The sequence below is a fragment of the Scyliorhinus canicula genome, chromosome 2 (assembly GCF_902713615.1).
Source record: "Scyliorhinus canicula chromosome 2, sScyCan1.1, whole genome shotgun sequence".
In the NCBI taxonomy this organism is placed as follows: domain Eukaryota; kingdom Metazoa; phylum Chordata; class Chondrichthyes; order Carcharhiniformes; family Scyliorhinidae; genus Scyliorhinus; species Scyliorhinus canicula.
This window is the reverse complement of record NC_052147.1, coordinates 204,299,160-204,321,664: the sequence shown is the minus strand read 5'-3', so window position 1 is coordinate 204,321,664 and position 22,505 is coordinate 204,299,160. Positions and strand designations below refer to the sequence as shown.

The following is a 22,505-nucleotide window of genomic DNA, read 5'->3' as shown; positions in this document are numbered from 1 at the left end:
GTACCTTTCATAGGGCGTCCGGTCATGAGTGTGTGTGGGGTGAAACCTGTGGATGTTGAAACCGTGTTGCGGATAAACATTAGTGCGAATGGGAGTACTGAATCCCATGTTGAATTGTTTTCCTGAACCATTTTTCTAAGGGTCGATTTTAGGGTCCGATTCATGCGCTCTACAATCCCGCTTGACTGTGGGTGATACGCAATGTGAAAATTTTGTTTAATGCCGAATATGGTCAGGACGTTCTTCATGACACGTCCTGTGAAGTGAGATCCCTGGTCCAAATCTATACTTCTGGGTAAACCCCATCTCGTGAAGATGTGGTGGGTCAGGACCTTTGCAGCTGTCTTAGCTGTATTCGTTCGTGAGGGGAATGCCTCTACCCATTTGGTAAAGGTATCAATTACAACCAGCACGAATTTATAGCCATTCCTACAAGGGGGCAATGGTCCTATAAAGTCGATCTGGAGGTTTGTCCAGGGGCCATTAACTGGTTGAGTATGCCGAAGCTGTGCCTTTTTGGAATACCTCTCCGGGTTATTCTGGGCGCAAATAAGGCAATTCTCAATGTAATGGGTAACATCGGTCCTTAAATTAGGCCACCAACAGGGTTCCCTGAGGTGCCTCGTGGTCGGGTTGATCCCTTGATGTCCATGACCGTCATGGCACAAGGCAATCATTTGATTTCTATCCTGTTGCGGGACCACATAAAGCTGGTCCTTGATGATCACACCCTCATGTGTGGTCAGAGCGTGTCTGAACTTATCATACTGTGGCACAAAAGTCCCTTTAAAAATCTCCCTGAGATCTTCATCCTGCTTCTGTGCCTCGGCTAAATCTTTAATGTCCGTCTGTGAGACTTGAACTGCACTCACAGGGGCGCTAGCTGGTGCGCTAGCTGGGGGTGTCCAACAGTGTCCTCGCCTGGAACCTGCTTTTGCCAGTGCGTCGGCTTTTACATTTCCAGGGGGGGATGACCTATGGTGGCTTCTAACTTTGATAATTCCAAAGGTCCTATCCTTCGCTTTGTCTAGGATGTGGCGGAGTAAAGGGGCTGATGGAAGGGGTTTCCCGTCTGCGGAGACAAAACCTCGTGTCCTCCACAGGGGTAGAAAATCCGTCAAACTGTTGCAAACATATAGACTGTCCGAATATATGTCTGCCGGGCTGGGGAAAGAATCGGGGTGGTCCACTATGTAAGCTATGGCCGCGAGCTCTGCTGCCTGCGCGCCTAAATGACCTGGCAATTTTAATGCAATCTCCTCTAAAGCGCGACCCTGCGCGTCCTCAACATAGATGCCGCATCCAGTGATACGCTCACCATCTAAAACTGTGGATGAACCGTCCACGTATATTTTCAGTGGGCCACACGTGTCTGTGTGTTGGGGGCTTTGTCTTGTGTTCCCTATCTTCCTGGGGGGTGTCTTCGCTATGAAGGGTCCTGTGTTGTGTAGGGGTGCTACAATTTCGCATTCATGAAAATGAAAATCGCTTATTGTCACGAGTAGGCTTCAATGAAGTTACTGTGAAAAGCCCCTAGTCGCCACATTCCGGCGCCTGTCCGGGGAGGCTGGTACAGGAATCGAACCGTGCTGCTGGCCTGCTTGGTCTGCTTTAAAAGCCAGCGATTTAGCCTTGTGAGCTAAACCAGCCCCATCATGGGGCTGTCCTGGATATTGGAGGTTGTCGGCTAAAAATGTGTGTGTCCGGGTCCGTTTAACCGTAATGTCCCGTCCTTGTAAAAGTAATGTCCACCTATCTGCCCTAATCTGGCTAACTGAACCGTCCTTCAGTCGACCGTCTAGGAGTAACTGTGTGGGGGTGTGCTCGGTCAAAATGGTGTTGGGGTTGAGTCCGATAATGTAGGAAAAGTATTGAACTGCCCAGAAAACTGCTAGGAGGTGCCTCTCGCAGGCTGAGAATCCTTGTTCTACTGGGTCTAAAAGTCTTGAGGCATAAGCCACGGGTCTTAGCTGCTCGTGCCGTTCCTGGAGTAACACGGCCGAGAGGGTCAGATCAGTGCTCGCTACCTCTATTACATAGGGGGAGAGTGGTCTGGGACTTGTAGCGCGGGTGCTGCGCTAAGGGCTTTCTTTAAATCTTCCACAGCCTCTGTATGCTGCGGAAGCCATTCCCAAGGGGCTTCTTTCTTAAGGAGGTCTGAGAGTGGGGCTGCCTTTGTCGCGAATCCATCGATATGGTTCCGACAGTACCCAACCAGTCCTAAAAACGACCGGAGGGCTGAAACATTCTGGGGAAGGGGCAATTTGACAATCGAATCAATCCTTTTGAATTCGATCTCGCGTTTGCCGTGCGTGATGACTGTACCCAAATACATCACTTTATTTTCCAATATCTGGGCCTTTCTGGGGTTAACTTTACATCCAATCGAGGTTAAAAGTTCCAGGAGCTCGGCCAGAAGCGTAATGTGCTCTGCCTTTGTGTCTGTCTGCAGTAATAGGTCGTCCACATACTGTTCCAGACATTCGGGGCGGGAAAATTTTTCTAAACCATTTGCCAGCTGTCAGTGGAAAATGGAGGGGGAATTGTGGAATCCTTGTGGGAGGCATGTCCACGTATACTGCTGTGCTTTGAATGTGAAGGCAAATTTGTACTGGCACGCCTTTGCCAATGGGATTGACCAGAAGCCATTGCTAATGTCCAATACCGTGAAATATTTGGAGTGGAGTCCCTGTTTGAGCATGGTCTCGGGACTTGTTGCTACCGTGGGGGCTACTACTGGGGTTACTTTATTGAGCGCCCGATAATCAATGGTCAGACGCCATGATCCGTCGGGCTTTCTCACTGGCCAAATAGGAGCATTATTGGTCGAGGCTACTGTTCTAAGTACCCCTTGCTCCAATAAGCTATCTATTACTTTCCTAATCTCTCCCTCTGCTTCTAGGGGAAATCTGTACTGTTTCTGTGGTCGGGGGTCAGGTCCGGTAACTTGAACTTGTCCAGTCATTCTGACGCAGTCGTGCCGGTGACTGGCAAATGCTGTCCTGTGTTTATTTAAAACTGCTCTCACTTGTTTGTCCGTGCTTAGTGTAGTCGGGTCGAAAGAATAGTCTCCTACTGCGCTAATCCGATTAGCATACTCTCCTACTGTGAGAGTAGCGGGTGTTCTGTCTGACCTTGCCATTCGCCAGACACACTGGTTTACTGGGTCGAACGACAGGCTATGGGCATTCATAAAGTCTATTCCCAGTATGTGTTCTGCTGTACGGGGAAGATTTACTAAAACGACGGGGTGTTTGGTAGAGATGTTCCCTAGCTGGATTGCTACGGGGGCTGTAATGTGTCCCTGCTGCGAGTGACCTGTAAAACCGCTAAGTGTGATGGTGGAGGTGGTCGGCCACGTGTCTGCCTGTGCCGTGGTGGTGGAATTAATTGTGGTGCGGGACCCTCCTGTGTCCCAAAGTAACTCTATGGGCTTCCCTCTAACCTTTGCTGTGACTACCGGTCTTCCGGATTGATCCCAAAGAGTGTCACAGACCCAAGTGGGGGAGCCTGAACACCGTCAGTCCGTTCCGTCCACATTGGTCTGTCCTGACTGTATTCCTATACTATGGATAGGCTTCGCTCTATTTCTGTTCAGAGTGCCTGTCTGCTGGCCTCTCTGTGATCTTTGGGGTGCATTGCATTCCTTTGCAAAATGTCCTAATTGGCCACAGTTGTAGCATTCGAGCGACTTCTGTGGAGGGCTGTTCTTCCCTTCATTTACCCATGCGGGATTTTGGTGCGCTCTCACTGCCTGAATGTCCGCTGCAGCCTGAGCTTCGTCTGGGGTCTTTATTTTACTTTTGCCCTGAACCGATTGTTCCCAAGCGCGGGATAATCTTTTCAGAACCCATTTCTCGTTATGGGCCTCTTCTGAGGGGTCATAGTTATTGCAAGCACTCTGTCCTGCATCTGTGGCATGGGAAATTATGGTGCGCGTCCATTTAACCATGTTGTCACGGTTCAAATGCGCTCGGTTTAAATCGCCGAAAACTGCCGTGAAATGGATCCACAGCCTTTCTGCAAATGCTGTGGGATGCTCTGTTTTCTTTTGTCTGCATTTATTTAGTCCTTCAACTGGGTCTCCTCGGTTATACCCTATTGCATCTAAAATGGAGGTGTGCATTTCCTCTAGTGTGCCTCCTCCAACGTTCTGTGGGTCGGGGAGGGCTGCTACTACAGACAGGTCTAAGCTCAGAACCGTGAGCTTAACCTGCTCTCTCTCGTCCAGGCCGTACATGGTTGCCTGTTGTTTCACTTTTGCGAAAAATTGGTGGGGGTCTGCGGTGGGGAGAAACGGAGTGATTTTCTCACACGCGTCCCTGAGTTGGGTTACAGTTAAGGGGGTGGTGTAGGTGATATCGGGTGCGCCTTCTGTTGTCGCTTTCCTTTGGGTGGCGACTGGATTCATAGGTGCGGTAGCTATTTGATCTGTGGGGGGTTGGGGTGCTTTCCTTTTCTGCTGCGCTGCTGGCGCACATGTTCCCTGAACATAGCGCTGCGCTGTCTCACTCAGTTCCTGCCAGTCTGGGGCATTCTCCTCATCTAGCTGTGTTCCAAAAGTACTTTGGAACCCATTCTGCACTGAAAGCAGAGATTGCAGCTCCGCAATCTGCTTCCTACACTTGGCATGATCCACTGTACTTTGTCTTTGTTCTGTGGTGGCAGCATGGAGTGCTCTTAACGCTGCCTTAAGGTCAGAGCATTGCCTCTGCAATGCCTCTACCTGCTTTTCCGATTCCTCTCTTATCAGGACGGCACGTGGCACGTCTTGATAGGCTTTTTCATACTGGGTCTGGGAACTGCTCAGATGGGCTAGACATGACTGATGTGCCCTCTTGGCATCATCCACCTCTCTACCCTTCTCTGCCAGCTTCCCTCTTAGTTCCATGTTTTCCTTTTCTATGTCCCTGACATCAACTTTGCTCATCCTATTTCTCTCTTCTAACTCTGATCGGAGTGTCTGAACGACCTCCTCAGTGCCTCGCAACTGTGCCAAACAGGACACGATTGCCATCGGCTTGCGTGCTTTACTTAAGTTCTTTTTATGAATTTGAGAGAGGTTCTCCCACCAAGTATGTCCTATACTTCCGGGACCTGTCTCCTCATTCAAACAGAATTCGTTCCAAAGGGGCCATCCCTTTCCTTGCAGATACTTGCGGAGTTCCAGCTCCCACACGGGACACTGACCTACTCGGCTACTGCTGGTCGCTGCGACCACAAACCGTTCTGGGTTCATGAGGCGTTCCATTGCCTGCATGGCCATTTTCTCTTTCGTACTTAAATTTGGAACAGGGGGTGTTGAGGTAATGTTTTACAAGACGGGTAAGGCTTTCGCTATGTTCCGCTCACAAAACTCCCGACAGTTCGTCGCAACAAAAACTCTCAGGTTTACCTTACAACCCTGTTAGTACACATGCACAAAACACACTTCCGAATTATCTTTATTGGTTTGAACACCTTGATTACTTGTGATTTTTCCTTTTTCTCAATTGGATTTCTAAATCAAATTTCTGGGTCCTCGACGGAGTGGGGGTGCCACTTGTAACCACGTCCCGTCAGGATGTCGCCACTAAATGTTGCTCGTTTTACTGGAGTGTGATTAACACGCCTCCGTTTAAAGGCCGTGTGCTTAACACTACTATGGCTCTGTATGTGTAATTATGCTCGGAGTCGCCAGGTGCCGTATTGAGACACCGTCACAAGTATATCAAGGTCAGGTTCAAAGTAATAAATCCGTACACCGATTAGTAAGTCCAAACGATTGGTGTTTATTATAACAAATATAATAAATACACATGCATACGCTAAAGAGACTAACTTACTTCTAATACTAAACAACTAAATACTTATCTAGACAGGAACAGGCAAGGTCAGGGAACAAGGCCTTCGTCCCGTTCTTGGTCTGCAACTTTCTGATTCGTAAAGTTGTCAAGATCTAGCAAGGTCTGGATCACGTAGCGATCGTTGTATTGGCACTTACAGTTCGAAGACTGAGGCTCAACGGCTGGTGATGAAGCTGGAGTCAGGATGCGATGTAACAAGTCTGGGCCGGAGCACACAACAGACTTGGGCCGGAGCAAGCAAGCAGACCGAACCATGCGTGGGACCTACTCTTATAGGTCCTAGAAGTCCGTGCCCCCTTGGGGCGGTTCTTTCACCTGCCGGGTATCGATTGGGCCTCTCCCAATCGATATCTTCCAAACCACCCAATCTGAGGGTCGTTCCTCGATGGGTGGGGCGGTCCCTACGGCTCTTTGTGTTGGTTGCTGTGGCGCCATTCTGTCTGGGCGTCTATGGAAAAGTATCCATTGATACTTAAATGTTTCTATTGTGCGGGGTCTGGATCTGGATCACCTCATTACTATGCAGATCTGTTTCCCATTTGCACCTTTGGCTGAAACTCTGCACCTGGCCAGAAACTGGTTTCTGTACATGCAGAATGCAAATTAGTCTTCTGCAAGCTGCTTGTCCTTACTAAGACTGTTTTTCCCTGCAGCCTTAGCAGTTCTCCATTTTGTAGCCCAGTGTCCATCTTAGATGGCTACATTGTTTATCAAGCAAACTCCACATTTTGAAAGATTGATTTGATTCAAGTCGCTGGGTGGGATTTACCGACCACCCCAACGTGTGGTTTTGGCGGCGCAGACAGCCTGCCAGCAGGATCTACCTGTCCCGCCATTGTCAATGGGATTTCCCTCCACGGGGTAAATCCAGTCCACTGTGTTCACCAGCTCCCTTCAACCTTTAACCATTTTGTATTTTCTTTTCTCTGCTTCCTCCAAAACGATATCACCTTTCATTTCTATGCATTAAATTTTAGATATCATTGTTTACATCCCTCCAGATAACAATATACCCAGCTGCCAAAACCCGCCACTTTACATCCATTAGCCAGCTTCCTATCCATGTTGCCGTAGTCCCATAATACTGTATGCTTTACTTGATCAATAAACCTATTATGTGGCACCTTATCAAAAGCTTCTAAGTGAGTATTAATTTGCATTCCATGTTAATGGTCTTGTCTCTGTTTGTTTTATTTTATTTTTTTTAAAATAAATTTAGAGGACCCAATTATTTTTTCCAATAGGGGCAATTTAGCGTGGCCAATCCACCTACCCTGCACATCTTTGGGTTGTGGGGGCGAAACCCACGCAGACACGGGGAGAATGTGCAAACTCCACACGGACAGTGACCCAGGACATGCGAACCCGGTCTCTGTTTGTTTTATGCTGGTTTGCATGTTCTAATGAGATGTTGGTGTAAGTTGTCGTCAGCATTGAAACCAAATTTTCAGTTTAAATGGGATCAAATAAATTAAATTTCAGTTGGAGTTTGATTTATTTTTGTCCATATTAAACTAGAGTTGTCAGTGTTTAAATCAGGGGTGGGCAAACTTTTCCGTGCAAGGGCCACATTCAGAAATTCACAATTTTAAAGGGCCGCATAGTATATTAATTAATAGTCCTGGTTGTAACCAATTAGCGTGCGGCATATACCTCAGCGCTTCCCCCGGCAGCATCCTGCCTTTAGCCCTCTTTTTCTCTACTTTTCAAAAATGGCGCTTCACCCGGTTATGATTCTGGGCGCCTCATATAGAACATAGAACAGTACAGCACAGAACAGGCCCTTCGGCCCTCGATGTTGTGCCGAGCAATGATCACCCTACTCAAGTCAACGTATCCACCCTATACCCGTAACCCAACAGCCCCCCCCATTAACCTTATAAGAATAAAAAAAATTTAAAAATTAAAAATTTATTATGACTTGATCTTGGAGGGCAGCACGGTGGCCTAGTGGTTAGCATAACTGCCTCACGGCGCTGAGGTCCCAGGTTCGATCCCGGCTCTGGGTCACTGTCCGTGTGGAGTTTGCACATTCTCCCCGTGTCTGCGTGGGTTTCGCCCCCACAATCCAAAAATGTGCAGAGTAGGTGGATTGGCCACGCTAAATTGCCCCTTAATTGGAAAAAATAATTGGGTAATCTAAATTAAAAAAAAAAATGACTTGATCTTGGTGGGCCGCATAAAGACCTTTGGCGGGCCGCATGTGGCCCGCGGGCCGTATTATGCCCACCCCTGGTTTAAATGCTTCTGCCGCGTGAAATCAGTTTGGTGTGACAGTTGGTAACATTTTGTTCCTGCTGTCTTCAATTCACTGCTACAGAATTCATGCAGTGTTTAATTGTTTAATCCTGTAGGTATGGAAGCATGGATGTAAGATGATATATTTTTGAACTTTTCTTGGAACTTGCGGAGAAACAAAAATGCAACCACTTACTTAATGCTAAATTGCAGAAAGCAACTAAGCCATACAAAGCTAGAAAATAAATCGGCTGCGTAGCAAAACAGATGACCTTAAACAGCTACGAAATGTTATACAATACAAAGGGGTAGTGTGTCATGTCAAAATGGGTGTATGTTTCAAACAGAAATTCTTGGTACATTGCCAGGGACATGAATGCAAATGCTTTCTGTTTCTATTTTTGGATGTTCTTTCCTATTAAAATGGAGAAAGTTTCCTTTAAAGTGCATATAGCCATGCATCAAATACGCAGGAATCGTGTGTCAAGGTTCCTCTGTTTTACTTAAATCTGTTACTTTTTTCATATTGCAACTGTTCTTTCAAATGTACAAGATGTATTTCTACCCAGTTTTCCAGGTTCACCGAGACTACCTCTAGCTGACTTAGCTGGTACACAATCTGTTTCATCTGCTAGATTTCAGATAGCAGAATATGACTCTTACCAGATCATAGTTTAGGCTATATACTACAGAACCAGTTTATTACAAGTAATGGATAAGAGATAACGGAGGGCAGCGACATTGGACAGAATCTTCCCAGAATTGCACAAGTGTGTTGGCTCAGGCAAGAAAACTGGTTTGAAGCTCATCGGCTTTACTGCAGACCTTTATTGCCATACTGAAGAACACATGTTTTAAAAGGGGAAGTGAGATTCATGCTGGCAGGTGGACGGACTAGGTCTAAAGACAAGGCAAGGCCAGGAATCCTGAGAAAAAGGGTATCCTGAACTTGAGGCACCCCCCCACCCCCGCTAAGTATTGGGGAACCCCCCACCCTCAACCATCACACCACCACCACAATGACAACATTGGGGCGCTCCCTATTCCCCCAAAGCATTGGGAACCCCCACCCCACAAAAGACACAAACTTTGGCATCTCACAGGCATCGGGGCTCTTCCTTCTTCTCCCCCACACCACACATAAGGGGAATCCCCCCCCCCCGTGCACTCTGGCAGTGCCAGGGCATTGCCCAGCCGTGTCCCTCACCACCCGGGGGTTATCCTTACCTCCGAACCCCCAGCGTGGTCATCGGGGCTGGTTTTCGTTTTTGAAAACCAGTAGTGACTAATGCCGGTGTGAGGTCATGTCGACTAGAGGGGTGGATAAGGCATGGGTGGACGTTACAGTGTCAAGCCCGGTAAGTACATGTAATATGTGGAGAATTATGGAAATCCGATTTATGCCCCCTCTAGGAGTGAGCCTGATCACATCACTGGGTCGGGAGGGCAGGGAAGGTCTCAAACATGAGATATAGCAGCCATTACGGGATTTGCGCCTGTGATCAACGGGACCGCTAACTGGCAGTCGTTATTTGCATTGAAATTTTAATACTTCCTCATACCTAAAATGGACAAAGAAATGCTTGCTGTAATGCTGATGCTAGTCCTGGATTGCCCCTGTTGTAACTCTTCTATTTATGAGATTTATTGAGCCCAGCGAGCTCCAGAAGCCACTTCCACACTGACTGAAGTTATAACTTATAACTGCTAATTTGAGTGAGGTTAAACAAAATTTACATTGGATTTGAGCATGGAGCTGTTAATCCCTCTTCACTGAGGCCAATCTATGGAATGTCTTATAGCCAAGGTAACTGGGTTAATGACCAGTACAAAGGGCATTTAGATGTATCTTTCACATTTGCATAAGTAGTCCAGCTTCCACAGGAGTTCTTACACAGGAGATATTTGAAATGAAATGAAATGAAAATCGCTTATTGTCACGAGTAGGCTTCAATGAAGTTACTGTGAAAAGCCCCTAGTCGCCACATTCCGGTGCCTGTTTGGGGAGGCTGGCACAGGAATTGAATTGTGCTGCTGGCCTGCCTTGGTCTGCTTTAGAAGCCAGCGATTTAGCCCAGTGCTAAACCTGCCCCTGAAATGAAAATCTCTTATTGTCACAAGTAGGCTTCAAATGAAGTTACTGTGAAAATCTCCTAGTCGCCACATTCCGGCGCCTGTTCGGGAGGCTGGTACGGGAATTGAACCGTGCTGCTGGCTTGCCTTGGTCTGCTTTCAAAGCCAGCGACTTAGCCCAGTGTGCTAAACCAGCCCCTCGTACTTGCTGATTAAGTTGACTGGCTCAACTCCTATGGAGTATTAACCTATCTGAAACACATGGGAAATATATGAAACATTTACCTCCGCAGTTGGCCAATAACTTTGCTTTGGTTATTTTCTGAATAAAGCAAACAATAATTTTGCAGCGTGTTTAATTTTGAGTGACAGCCGTCCTCAATCCTTGTTTTCCTGACTAGAATTCCAGTTTCTGAGTATCCTTGTGATGTCTCGATATACAGCCAGACCGGTAGTTGCATTATGACAAATTTAAGGTGACTGACCACTTCTCGGAGATACCTGGAGCGGAAAATATTCTTGAGTCAAAATTTGATAACTCCGTATTTTCACATCTGTATCTGTTAATTCAGAGCTTGATGCTGCCCCACCCACCGCTCCCACAACCTGCTTAGTTTATCAAATGTATTTATATCGGCTGGGTAGGGTAATAGCTTTTAATACATGAAAAGTATGATACTCTTATGTTTTACTTCATGTTTTGTCTATTTTAGTCTTTTGATTTTCCACATTTTCTCCCCAGTGTTCACCTCTGCTGCTGTGCATAAGAGACGATACGCTATTTATGTGTGAGACTTCACCTCTAGGGACATCTACCCATTTGGCTGTTCAGCATCACTTGCTATTATTTGCCTCACCAAATATCCCCACATGCACTTCCAGCAGGGGGCATTGGATTGTGATCAAGAGCTGGAACTCTAGGCAGCTTGGACAGACTTCTCTTTTTCTTAAACCAATTGTAATCCCTTCCATACAGGTTCAACTAACCCCAGTACATCTGGGCATTTAATTTGAAACCTTTTTGCTCCCGCTGCGACATCCTCACCAACACTATCCAAAGCTTTGAATAGGTTCACTGAGCAATTGAGAGCCACCTTCCAAAGTAATTTGTAAGCTTTATCATGGTTCTTTTTCTCCAGTTGATTTGATCTTCTGAGTGGAGTGGTCAGGCGAAACACCCTGTATGGTTTATTGCCTGTGCTGTACCCAGCCATTAGCAGGTAGATGCGAACATGCTGTTTGGTTTATGCTGATTCACTTTGACGGAAATACTTTGGTGTATGCTCTGCACATTTGCTTATGGCACAGTTAACCGAGCACATTATGCTGTTGCGACATGGTACAGCCTGAACTATAGGCTTCAGGTTAAAAATGCAATATCCACCTGTGAATGTTATTAATACGTTTTCCGAATTATCTTTCTCCCAAGCTGGAATTGATTTATTATACATTTGGAAGACATCATTTCAAGAAAACCACCGCCAACTTGGATCTGTTTCTGCGAAGATTCAATGAAATCCAGTTCTGGGTTGTAACAGAAATCTGCCTTTGTTCTCAGCTCAGTAAACGGGTACAGCTTCTGAAGAAGTTCATTAAGATTGCAGCTCAGTAAGTATGGAAACGGTTTATGGAAAATCCAATTGTTATTTAATGATCAACAACTGTATTAACCTGTTATAAGAAAGGTATAAAATATTCTGTTTTCAGTTACAGTTGGCAGCTTCAAGCAGGGCCGTTTTCTCCTTTACTTTTAGCCAGGAATGTCTGGATTTGTGTGCTTTTGTCTAGTTTTATTTTTTTTCTTTGGTAGTTTTCTGTTTCTTCAGTATTGTACAGTTAAAATACCAAGTACAAGCTGGTGCAACAGCTTCACAAGTAAGGTGCCAGTACAGACTAAAAAAAATAAGAAATGTAAGCAGGGAGAGAGAAAAAAGTATAAATGAAGACCCTTGTGATTCAGGAAAATGCCTTTTGATATGCATGGAAACTAATACAGAAACTGGGTTATTGCCTGATTTTACAGGATTACCTTTATGTGCAAGACGGCTAGGTAAGTGGACACATATAGGGAAAATAATAATATTTATTATTGTCACAAGTAGGCTTACATTAACATTGCAATGAAGTTACTGTGAAAAGCCCCTAGTCGCCACACTCCACCGCCTGTTCGGGTACACAGAGGGAGAATTCAGAATGTCCAATTCACCTAACAAGCACGTCTTTCGGGACTTGTGGGAGGAAACCGGAGAACCCAGAGGAAACCCACACAGACACGGGCGGAATGTGCAGACTCCACACAGACCCAAGAGGGTATCGAACCCGGGACCCTGCCGCTGTGAAACAACAGTGCTAACCACTGTGCTACCGGATAAAGTTGTTGGTTGCCTTTACAAAAGTTACTCATGTTGGTTGTGCATATTTTCTACTCTGCAAAGTATAGACGATCAAGTGATGGAATGATGCATCATTCCAAGTCCCTGTTTTGTGGCTGCACAGTGGAAATACTCTCCAGAAGAGGGCAGCAGAGCGGAGACGCTGATTGGCTGTTGCGGGGAAAATTTACATAAGTGCATTGCTGTCACTGTATCCAGAAAGTATACCTTAGCAAGACAACCTCCGTCTTCAAGTGAAGGCAAGCATCTAGCAGAGGGCAGCAGAGCGGAGCCGCTGATTGGCTGTTGCGGGGGAAATTTGCATCAGTGCATTGTGGTCACTGTATCCAGAAGGTGTACCTGAGCAAGACACCCTCCGTGTTCAATTGAAGGCAAGTATCCAGCAGAGCGGAGCAGCTGATTGGCTGTTGTGGGGAAAATTTTAATCAGTGCATTACGGTCACTGTATCCAGAAGGTGGTTTGTGGAGGAGCTAGTGATTCCCTCCCTACCTCCTCCTCTAACAAAAAAAAACAATCACTGTGAGGATCCCAGCCGAGTAAAGATCAAGTGGGAGACTCGAGGGCAGGTAGAAGTAGAAAGAAGTTGAACCGTGACGTCACAGCCAGCAGGTAAGTGATTGGCTTGAGACTGGTAAGTAGTTTTTCTTTCCCCTGAAGTGTTTTGATAAGGTAAGGTTTTTCTATTTATTTTTTTTATCGTGTGATTTCTATCAATTTTTCTTTTCTTTTTCCTTTTTCATTTATCTATTATTTGATATTATAGTTGGACTAAGTTAAGCTTAAGATTAAAAATGGCAGGAGACCTCAGACCCATGTTATGCTCCTCCTGCTCAATGTGGGTGCTCAGGGACGTGGTTGATGTCCCTGGCTCCTTCACGTGCGGGAGGTGTGTCCAGCTGCAGCTCTTGTTAGACCGCATGACGGCTCTGGACCTGCGGATGGACTCACTTTGGAGCATCCGCGATGCTGAGGAGGTCGTGGATAGCACGTTTAGCAAATTGGTCACACCACAGATTAGGATTGGTGACGGAGACAGGGAATGGGTGACCAAAAGGCAGAGAAAGAGCAGGAAGGCAGTGCAGGTGTCCCCTGCGGTCATCCCCCTCCAAAACAGGTATACCGTTTTGGATACTGTTGGGGGAGATGGCTCACCAGGAGAAGGCAGTAGTAGCCAGGTTCATGGCACCGTGGCTGGCTCTGCTGTACACAAGGGCGGGAAAAAAAGAGTGGAAGGGCTATAGTCATAGGGGATTAATTTGTAAGGGGAGTAGATAGGCGGTTCTGTGGTCGAAAACGAGACTCCCGAATGGTATGTTGCCTCCCAGGTGCACAGGTCAGGGATGTCTCAGATTGGCTGCAGAACATTCTGAAGGGGAAGGGTGAACAGCCAGTTGTCGTAGTGCATATAGGCACTAATGATATAGGTAAAAAAAAAACAGGATGAGGCCCTACAAACAGAATTTAGGGAGCTGGGAGCCAAGCATAAAAAGTCGGACCTCAGAGGTAGTAATCTCAGGATTGCTACCAGTGCAACGTGGTAGTCAGAATAGAAATGAAAGAATAGGCAGGATGAATGCGTGGCTTGAGAGATGGTACAGGAGGAAGGGGTTCAGATTTGTGGGACATTGTGACCGGTTCTGGGGGAGGTGGGATTACTACAAATTGGACGGTCTACACCTGGGCCGGACTGGAACTAATGTCCTTGGGGGTGCTTTTGCTAACGCTGTTGGGGAGGGTTTAAACTAATGTGGTAGGGGGATGGGAACCAAATGAGGAGGTTAGTGGACAGTAAGGGGGTAGTAACTAAAGCTTGTAAGGAACTGGATCATGAAGTCAGCGTGACTAAGGGAAAGATAATTTGATCAGGGATAGTCAACAAGGTTTTGTAAAGGGTAGGTCGTGCCTCACAAACCTTATTAAGTTCTTTGAGAAGGTGACCAAACAGGTGGACGAGAGTAAAGCAGTTAATGTGGTGTATATGGATTTCAGTAAAGCGTTTGATAATGTTCCCGATGGTAGGCTATTGCAGAAAATACGGAGGCATGGGATTCAGGGTGATTTAGCAGTTTGGATCGGAAATTGGCTCGCTGTAAGAAGACAGAGGGTGGTGGGTGATGGGAAATGTTCAGCCTGGAGTTCAGTTACTAATGGTGTACCACAAGGATCTGTTTTGGGGCCACTGCTGTTTGTAATTTTTATAAATGATCTGGAGGAGGGCGTAGAAGGATGGGTGAGTAAATTTGCTGATGACACTAACGTTGGTGGAGTTGTGGACAGTGCGGAAGGATGTTACAGGTTACAGAGGGACATAGATATGCTGCAGAGCTGGGCTGAGAAGTGGAAAATGGAGTTTAATGCAGAAAAGTGTGAGGTGATTCATTTTGGAAGGAATAACAGGAAGACAGAGTACTGGACTAATGGTAATATTCTTGGTAGTGTGGATGAGCAGAGAGATCTCTATCCATGTACATAGATCTCTGAAAGTTGCCAGGTTGATAGGGTTGTTAAGAAGGCATACGGTGTGTTTGCTTTTATTGGTAGAGGGATTGAATTTCGGAGCCATGAAGTCGTGTTGCAGCTGTACAAAACTGGTGTGGCCGCATTTGGAGTATTGCGTGCAGTTCTGGTCGCCGCATTATGGAAGGATGTGGAAGCATTGGAAAGGGTGCAGAGGAGATTTACCAGGATGTTGCCTGGTATGGAGGGAAGATCTTATGAGGAAAGGCTGAGGGACTTGAGGCTGTTTTCGTTAGAGAAAAGAAGGTTAAGAGGTGACTTAATTGAGGCATACAAGATGATTAGAGGATTAGATAGGGTGGACAGTGAGAGCCTTTTTTCTCGGATGGTGATGGTTAGCACGAGGGGACATAGCTTTAAATTGAGGAGAGATAGATATAGGACAAATGTCAGAGGTAGGTTCTTTACTCAGAGAGTAGTAAGGGCATGGAATAACCTGCCTGCAACAGTAGTGGACTCGCCAACATTAAGGGCATTTAAATGGTCATTGGATAAACTTATGGATGATAAGGGAATAGTGTAGATGGGGTTTAGAGTGGTTTCACAGGTCGGCGCAACATCGAGGGCCTAAGGGCCTGTACTGCGCTGTAATGTTCTATGTTCTAAGAGTAGGAAGGGAGCAAATGATGAACGCAAAGGGACTGGTGGTCTGAGGTGCATTTGTTTTAATGCAAGAATTGTAGTAGGTAAGGCAGATGAACTTAGGGCTTGGATTAGTACCGGGGAATATGATGTTATTGCTATTACTGAGACTTGGTTAAGGGAAGGGCATGATTGGCAACTAAATATCCCAGGATATTGATGCTTCAAGCGGGATAGAGAGGGAGGTAAAAGGGGTGGAGGAGTTGCATTACTGGTCAGAGAGGATATCACAGCTGTGCTGAAGGAGGGCACTATGGAGGACTTGAGCAGTGAGGAGATATGGGCAGAGCTCAGAAATAGGAAGGGTGCGGTAACAATGTTGGGGCTGTAGTACAGACCTCCCAACAGCGAGCGTGAGATAGAGGTACAAATATGTAAACAGGTTATGGAAAGATGTAGGAGCAATAGCGTGGTGGTGATAGGAGATTTTAATTTTCCCAACATTGACTGGGATACACTTAGTGTAAGAGGTCTAGATTGAGTAGAATTTGTAAGGAGCATCCAGGAGGGTTTTCTAGAGCAGTATGTTAATAGTCCAACTCGAGAAGGGGCCATACTGGACCTGGTGTTGGGGAATGAGCCCGGCCAGGTGGTTGAAGTTTCAGTCGGGGATTACTTTGGGAATAGTGATCACAATTCCGTAAGTTTTAGAATACTCATGAACAAAGACAAGAGTGGCCCTAAAGGAAGAGTGCTAAATTGGGGAAAGGCCAAGTATAACAACATTCTGCAGGAGCTGGGGAATGTGGATTGGGAGCAGCTGTTTAAGGTAAATCCACATTTGATATGTGGGAGGTTTTTAAAGAAAGGTTGATTAGAGTGCAGGACAGACATGTCCCTGTGAAAATGAGGGATAGAAATGGCAAGATTAGGGAACCATGGATGACAGGTGAAATTGTGAGATGAGCTAAGAGGAAAAAGGAAGCATACATTTAAAAAAAAATTTTTTTTTTGAATTTAGATTACCCAATTATTTTTTCCAATTAAGGGGCAATTTAGTGTGGCCAATCCACCTACTCTGCACATTTTTGGGTTGTGGGGGCGAAACTCATGCAGACACTGGGAGAATGTGCAAACTCCACACGGACAGTGACCCAGAGCTGGGATCGAACCTGGGACCTCAGCGCCGTGAGGCGGTTGTGCTAACCACTAGGCCACCGTGCTGCCCTAAAGGAAGCATACATAAGGTCTAGGCAACTGAAGACAGCTGAAGCTTTGGAAGAATATCGGGAATGTAGGACCAATCTGAAACGAGGAATCAAGAGGGCTAAAAGATGTCATGAAATATCTTTAGCAAACAGGGTTAAGGAAAATCCCAAGGCCTTTTATTCATATATAAGGAGCAAGAGGGTAACTAGAGAAAGGGTTGGCCCACTCCAGGACAAAGTAGGAAAGTTATGCGTGGAGTCAGAGAAAATGGGTGAAATTCTTAACAAGTACTTTGCATCGGTATTCACCGAGGAGAGGGACATGACGGATGTTGAGGTTAGGGATAGATGTTTGATTATCTAGGTCAAGTCGGCATAGGGAGGGAGGATGTGTTGGGTATTCTAAAAGGTATTAAGGTGAACAAGTCCCCAGGTCCAGATGGGATCTATCCTAGGTTACTGAGGGAAGTGAGAGAGGAAATAGCTGGGGCCTTAACAGATATCTTTGCAGCATCCTTGAACACGGGTGAGGTACCGGAAAACTGGAGATTTGCTAATGTTGTCCCCTTGTTTAAGAAGGGTAGCAGGGATAATCCTGGGAATTATAGACCGATGAGCCTGGCGTCAGTGGTAGGGAAGCTGCTGGAGAAGATACTGAGGAATAGGATCTATTCCCATTTGGAAGAAAATGGGCAACATGGTTTTGTGCAGGAAAGGACATGTCTTACCGGCTTAATAGAATTCTTTGAGGAAGTGACAAAGTTGATTGATGAGGGAAGGGCTGTAGATGTCATATACATGGACTTCAGTAAGGCATTTGACAAGGTTCCCCATGGTAGGCTGATTGAGAAAGTGAAGTCTCATGGGCTCCAGGGTGTACTAGCTAGATGGATAAAGAACTGGCTGGGCAACAGGAGACAGAGAGTAGTAGTGGAAGGGAATTTCTCAAAATGGAGAATTGTGACCAGTGGTGTTCCACAGGGATCCGTGCTGGGACCACTGTTGTTTGTGATATACGTAAATGATCTGGAGGAAGGTATAGGTGGTCTGATTAGCAAGTTTGCAAATGACACTAAGATTGGTGGAGTAGGCAGATAGTGAAGGGGACTGTCCGAGAATACAGCAGAATGTAGATAGATTGGAGAGTTGGGCGGAGAAATGGCAGATGGAGTTCAGTCCGGGAAAATGCGAGGTGATGCATTTTGGAAGATCCAATTCAAGAGCAAACTATACGGTAAATGAAAAAGCCCTGGGGAAAATTGATGTACAGAGAGATCTGGGTGTTCAGATCCATTGTCCCCTGAAGGTGGCTGCGCAGGTCGATAGTGGTCAAGAAGGCATACGGCATGCTTTCCTTCATCGGAAGGGGTATTGAGTACAAGAGTTGGCAGGACATGTTACAGTTGTATAAGACTTTGGTTCGGCCACATTTGGAATACTGTGTACAGTTCTGGTTGCCACATTACCAAAAGGATGTGGATGCCTTGGAGAAGATGCAGAGGAGGTTCACCAGGATGTTGCCTGGTATGGAGGGCGCTAGCTATGAAGAGAGGTTGAGTACATGAGGATTATTTTCATTAGAAAGACGGAGGTTGAGGGGGGACCTCATTGAGGTCTACAAAATCATGAGAGGTATAGACAGGGTGGATAGCAAGAAGCTTTTTCCCCAGAGTGGGGGACTCAATTACTCGGGGTCACGGGTTCAAGGTGAGAGGGGAAAAGTGTAAGGGAGATGTGCGTGGTAAGTTCTTTACGCAGAGGGTGGGGGGTGCCCGGAATGCATTGCCGGCGGAGGTGGTAGAGGCGGGCACGCTAGCGTCATTTAAGATGTATCTAGACAGATACATGAATGGGCAGGGAGCAGAGCGATACAGATCCTTAGAAAACAGGCAACAGTTTTAGATAGAGGATCTGGATCGGCGCAGGCTTGGAGGGCCGAAGGGCCTGTTCCTGTGCTGTAATTTTTCTTTGTTCTTCTTTGTTCTTTGATACAGAATGAATCCATAGCAAGGAGGGTATTTATGCATGACATTTGATAGTATTCCCTTCATAAAATACTATACCTGTAGGAGGCAAAAAGAAGAGGACTTCAGGCTGTGGTTGTCAGTTACTCCACTGACGAAGCCAGTCTAATGGTGCAAATCAACGTTAACAGTTATAACAGCAGATGGAAAAGTTTGCTGTCTATTGATATGGAATCTGTGTTCATTGTCGTAGTGCTGCACCTCTACTTGTATTGGTGGGAGGAATCGTCTGTTTTCAGTTATGCAGGGCACTGGTGAGACCGCAAGGGTGATTTTGTGGCCACATTGTGCACGGCGCACCTCCCACTATTCCTGGCACCCGATGCAATCTGGTTCCCACCTTTGCTGGGCATGAGCCAAATTCACATATTTAAATGAGTCTTTAAAACTCAGTTAAATATGCTCAGCCCATTCACAGCCGATTCTCCACCCCCACTGGCACAGCTCGCATGAGCCAGTACTGGTCTCCATGAACAGGGACCAAACATGATGAGCACTTTATCTTTCAGACCTAGTATAGTAAATTTTGCTTTGGTTTGTTCATAAGGGCGTCCCGGTGGCACAGTGGTTAGCATTGCTGAGGCCATTGGAGCCCCCAGGCGGTGAGGGATGGCACAGGGCACAGCCCTGTGGTGGTTCCAGGATGATGGTGCCAGGCTAACACTGCCAGTGTGCTGTGGCAGTGCCAAGTGATGGGGATTGTTGGGACTCTTATTTTTTTTTTCTCTTCTAATAAGAATCAGTTGATAGGGGTTCAAAAATATGACTTTATTAGCCACTTCACTGGTATACACTTGAATAAGAACTGCAAATTGAACAAAACATAGCCCCTGGGCGAGTACAAACTGAATAAAACTTCAAGCACATGGCAAAAGCATAAGCACAAAAGAAATCACTAAACACAAACAAAATGGATGAATGATTCAAGGATTCAGGAACAAAGAACCTCGACCACGAGGTCCTATTTTTAAGGGAATTCTTACCTCTGGTTTAACCCCTCATTTGCGTTCATTGGCTTCTATTTTTTAACTGAGACCTCCCTGTTTGTTCAAATGAATGTCTGTTACTTAGAGGATAACTTGTTAATAAAACATTGGGCATTACTTGAGATTGACTGGTGCCTATCAAAGCTAGCTTAGCACTTGCGTGCTCATACTTGTGATTGGTGCCTATCAAAACTAGCTTAGCGTTTGCATGCTCAATCTTAGGAAAAATACTGGATATGTTTCTCGCGCTTTGCCATGTTTCACCGCTTCGCGGAGACCTAACTAAAATTGATTAGTTGATTAGACAGGGAACACTCTATTCTCAGTATTGAATATTATGGAATACAATGGTTAATTTGTTATATGAGAAAATTAGTCGGTCCCCACAGTCAAGACACTTTTAACAATTTGCTGACTAGTTATATGCATTCAATTAGCCCCTATATGAATGAAACTAAACTCTATCAGGGCCTTTGAGAGGAGACTTGAAGGCACTACTTCCATCAATTTTCTGAACTCCTGATGCCTGCAAGTGTCCGGTGGTCTCTGTCAATGAGTAGGGGGTGTTGGGGACTTTAGGGTTGTCTGGAGAATGGGATGCCCTTTGACTGCCAGCCAATCAGAGGCTGTCAGCTCATGCACTGGGCAGCACCATGGAGGAGATTGTGGCTACTGTTGGAACAATGTGGAAAAAGGTAAATGCTGCTGTGGGGTGGGGATCATGGGAAGAGGGGAGCCATGGAGGCTGGGAGCAAGGGGAGAGGGGTGACTATCAGAAGTAACTCTCTGCCCCATGTCCATGCAGTTGATCATGAATAGTGTTGCGTATGTCAGCTTGCATTCTTGTTGAGAATGGATGTCAGGAACTTCAAACCCTGGTAGACCTTGAGTTTCTACATATGCACAGTTCAACAGTTTTACTCAGCAGTTCATTAAAGGAAAACAATGTGAACTCCCGGGTTATGTGACCGGGGTGGGTGTGCCATTGTAAACATGTGTCCCAGGCAGGTTACAGGGATAGGTTTGAACGATAGACGGGACAGAGTGCAGTTCCAAAAGGAAGTTGCAGGTAGGGGAGCAAAGGGTCATGGTTAGGTTAAGGAGAAAAAGAAGTTATAGAAATAGGTTCTGAACAGGAAACAGTCTATGGGTGGCAGGCATTAAATGAAAAGATCTCCGGAGAAGACCTGATGAAGATCAAAAAAGGTGGCTGAAGATTGGTGACTCCAGGCTGAAGTTAGCCCTTTAGAAATGTTTTGCATGGCGTAGCCAAAGAGCTGAGGTTGTGAGTTGGTGCTTAAGTGCATACTTGGGAATCTCGGGAGATGAGATTGAAACCTCAGAGGTGGCCATCATTGATACCATCCATGTTGGATTGACTTTGGAGAGAATTCCCCAGTTAGATATTTGAAGGTGAAGACTGGACTTCCTCCTGAGGAAGGCTACGGTTTCACTGAGATTAGTTGACTCACTGGGAGAACGTGCAGACTCCGCACAGACAGTGACCCAAGCCGGGAATCGAACCTGGGTCGCTGATGCTGTGAAGCAGAGTGCTACCCCCCGCACCCTCCCCATCATCGGGTGGGCTTTGGTGTAAGTATTGACAAACATTGCCCTGTCACGATGGAACCCAGGTGGTGTCACTGAGATCTGTCCATTGCCCATGTGCTCTCTGCCACTGCCAGGCAGCAGAGGGAGGGTTCCTCAAGGGGGGAGTTGGGTGGGCTCAGGGGTTGACCTCTGGACTCTCTCCTGGGAATGGCAATGGATTTGCCTCCTCGATTCCCCTCAGGGTCCAACTGGTCAGGCTAGTGTGTCAGTGACAAGGTGTCAGTGACAAGATGTGAGTGCCGTGGTGTCGGGGGCAGTGCACTATTGGTAATACCAACGAGCGGGGCCTGAAGGGGAGGCCTGGGGGACATGTCATACAGTACATCAAAAAATTGATTGGCTGTTAATTGAATGAAAATCTGACATTACTGATCTCGGTTCATTTTTTGTCTTGTGTATATTTATGTTCATTTTATGTCTACTAGTGGATTAGGAGATCACTAAATCTATCCTAAATGTTTTTGAAAAATTCAATTTCATCAGTTCTCCAATACATGAAGAGAAAGAGAATAACTAAGGAAAAGGAAGGGTCTATAAGAGATGTAAATGGCAACTTGAGTGGATTCAGAAGATGTGGGCAGGGTTCTTAATGAGTACGTTGTCTCTACCTTCATTGAGGAGGGGGATGCAGACATTCCAGTTAAAGAGGAGTAATGTGAAATATTAGATGCAATAAGCATAGTGAGAGAGGACGTACTAGAGGGCCTGTCATCTTCGAAGGCAGATAAATCTCCAGGGCCAGATTGATTGTATCCCAGGCTGTTCAAGGAAGCCAGGGAGGAAATAGCGGATGTTCCGAAGATCATTTTCTAATCCTCAGTATACACAGGTGAGGTTCCAGAGAACTGGAGGTCAGTAAATGTTGTACCATTATTTTAAAAGGGTGCAAAGGATCAACCATAAAACTATAAGCTGATAAGTCTGCCATCGGTGGTGGGCAAAGTGCTGAAAATTGAGAGACAGGATAAACTGTCACTTAGAAAGGCACAGATCAATCAGGGATTGTCTACATGGTTTCTTAGGGGA

The 22,505-nt window shown here is 46.1% G+C and overlaps 1 protein-coding gene across 8 annotated transcripts in view; it reads left to right on the top strand.

The window, feature by feature from the left end:
• Positions 1-22,505, top strand: part of rapgef4a (Rap guanine nucleotide exchange factor 4a) — a 514,684-nt gene that overhangs the window by 467,201 nt on the left and 24,978 nt on the right. For all 8 annotated transcript variants that reach the window (XM_038789400.1, XM_038789401.1, XM_038789399.1 and 5 more), the window contains one exon: positions 11,587-11,765. In XM_038789400.1, the coding sequence (XP_038645328.1) occupies positions 11,587-11,765 (179 nt within the window). The remainder of the gene's footprint in view (positions 1-11,586; positions 11,766-22,505) is intronic.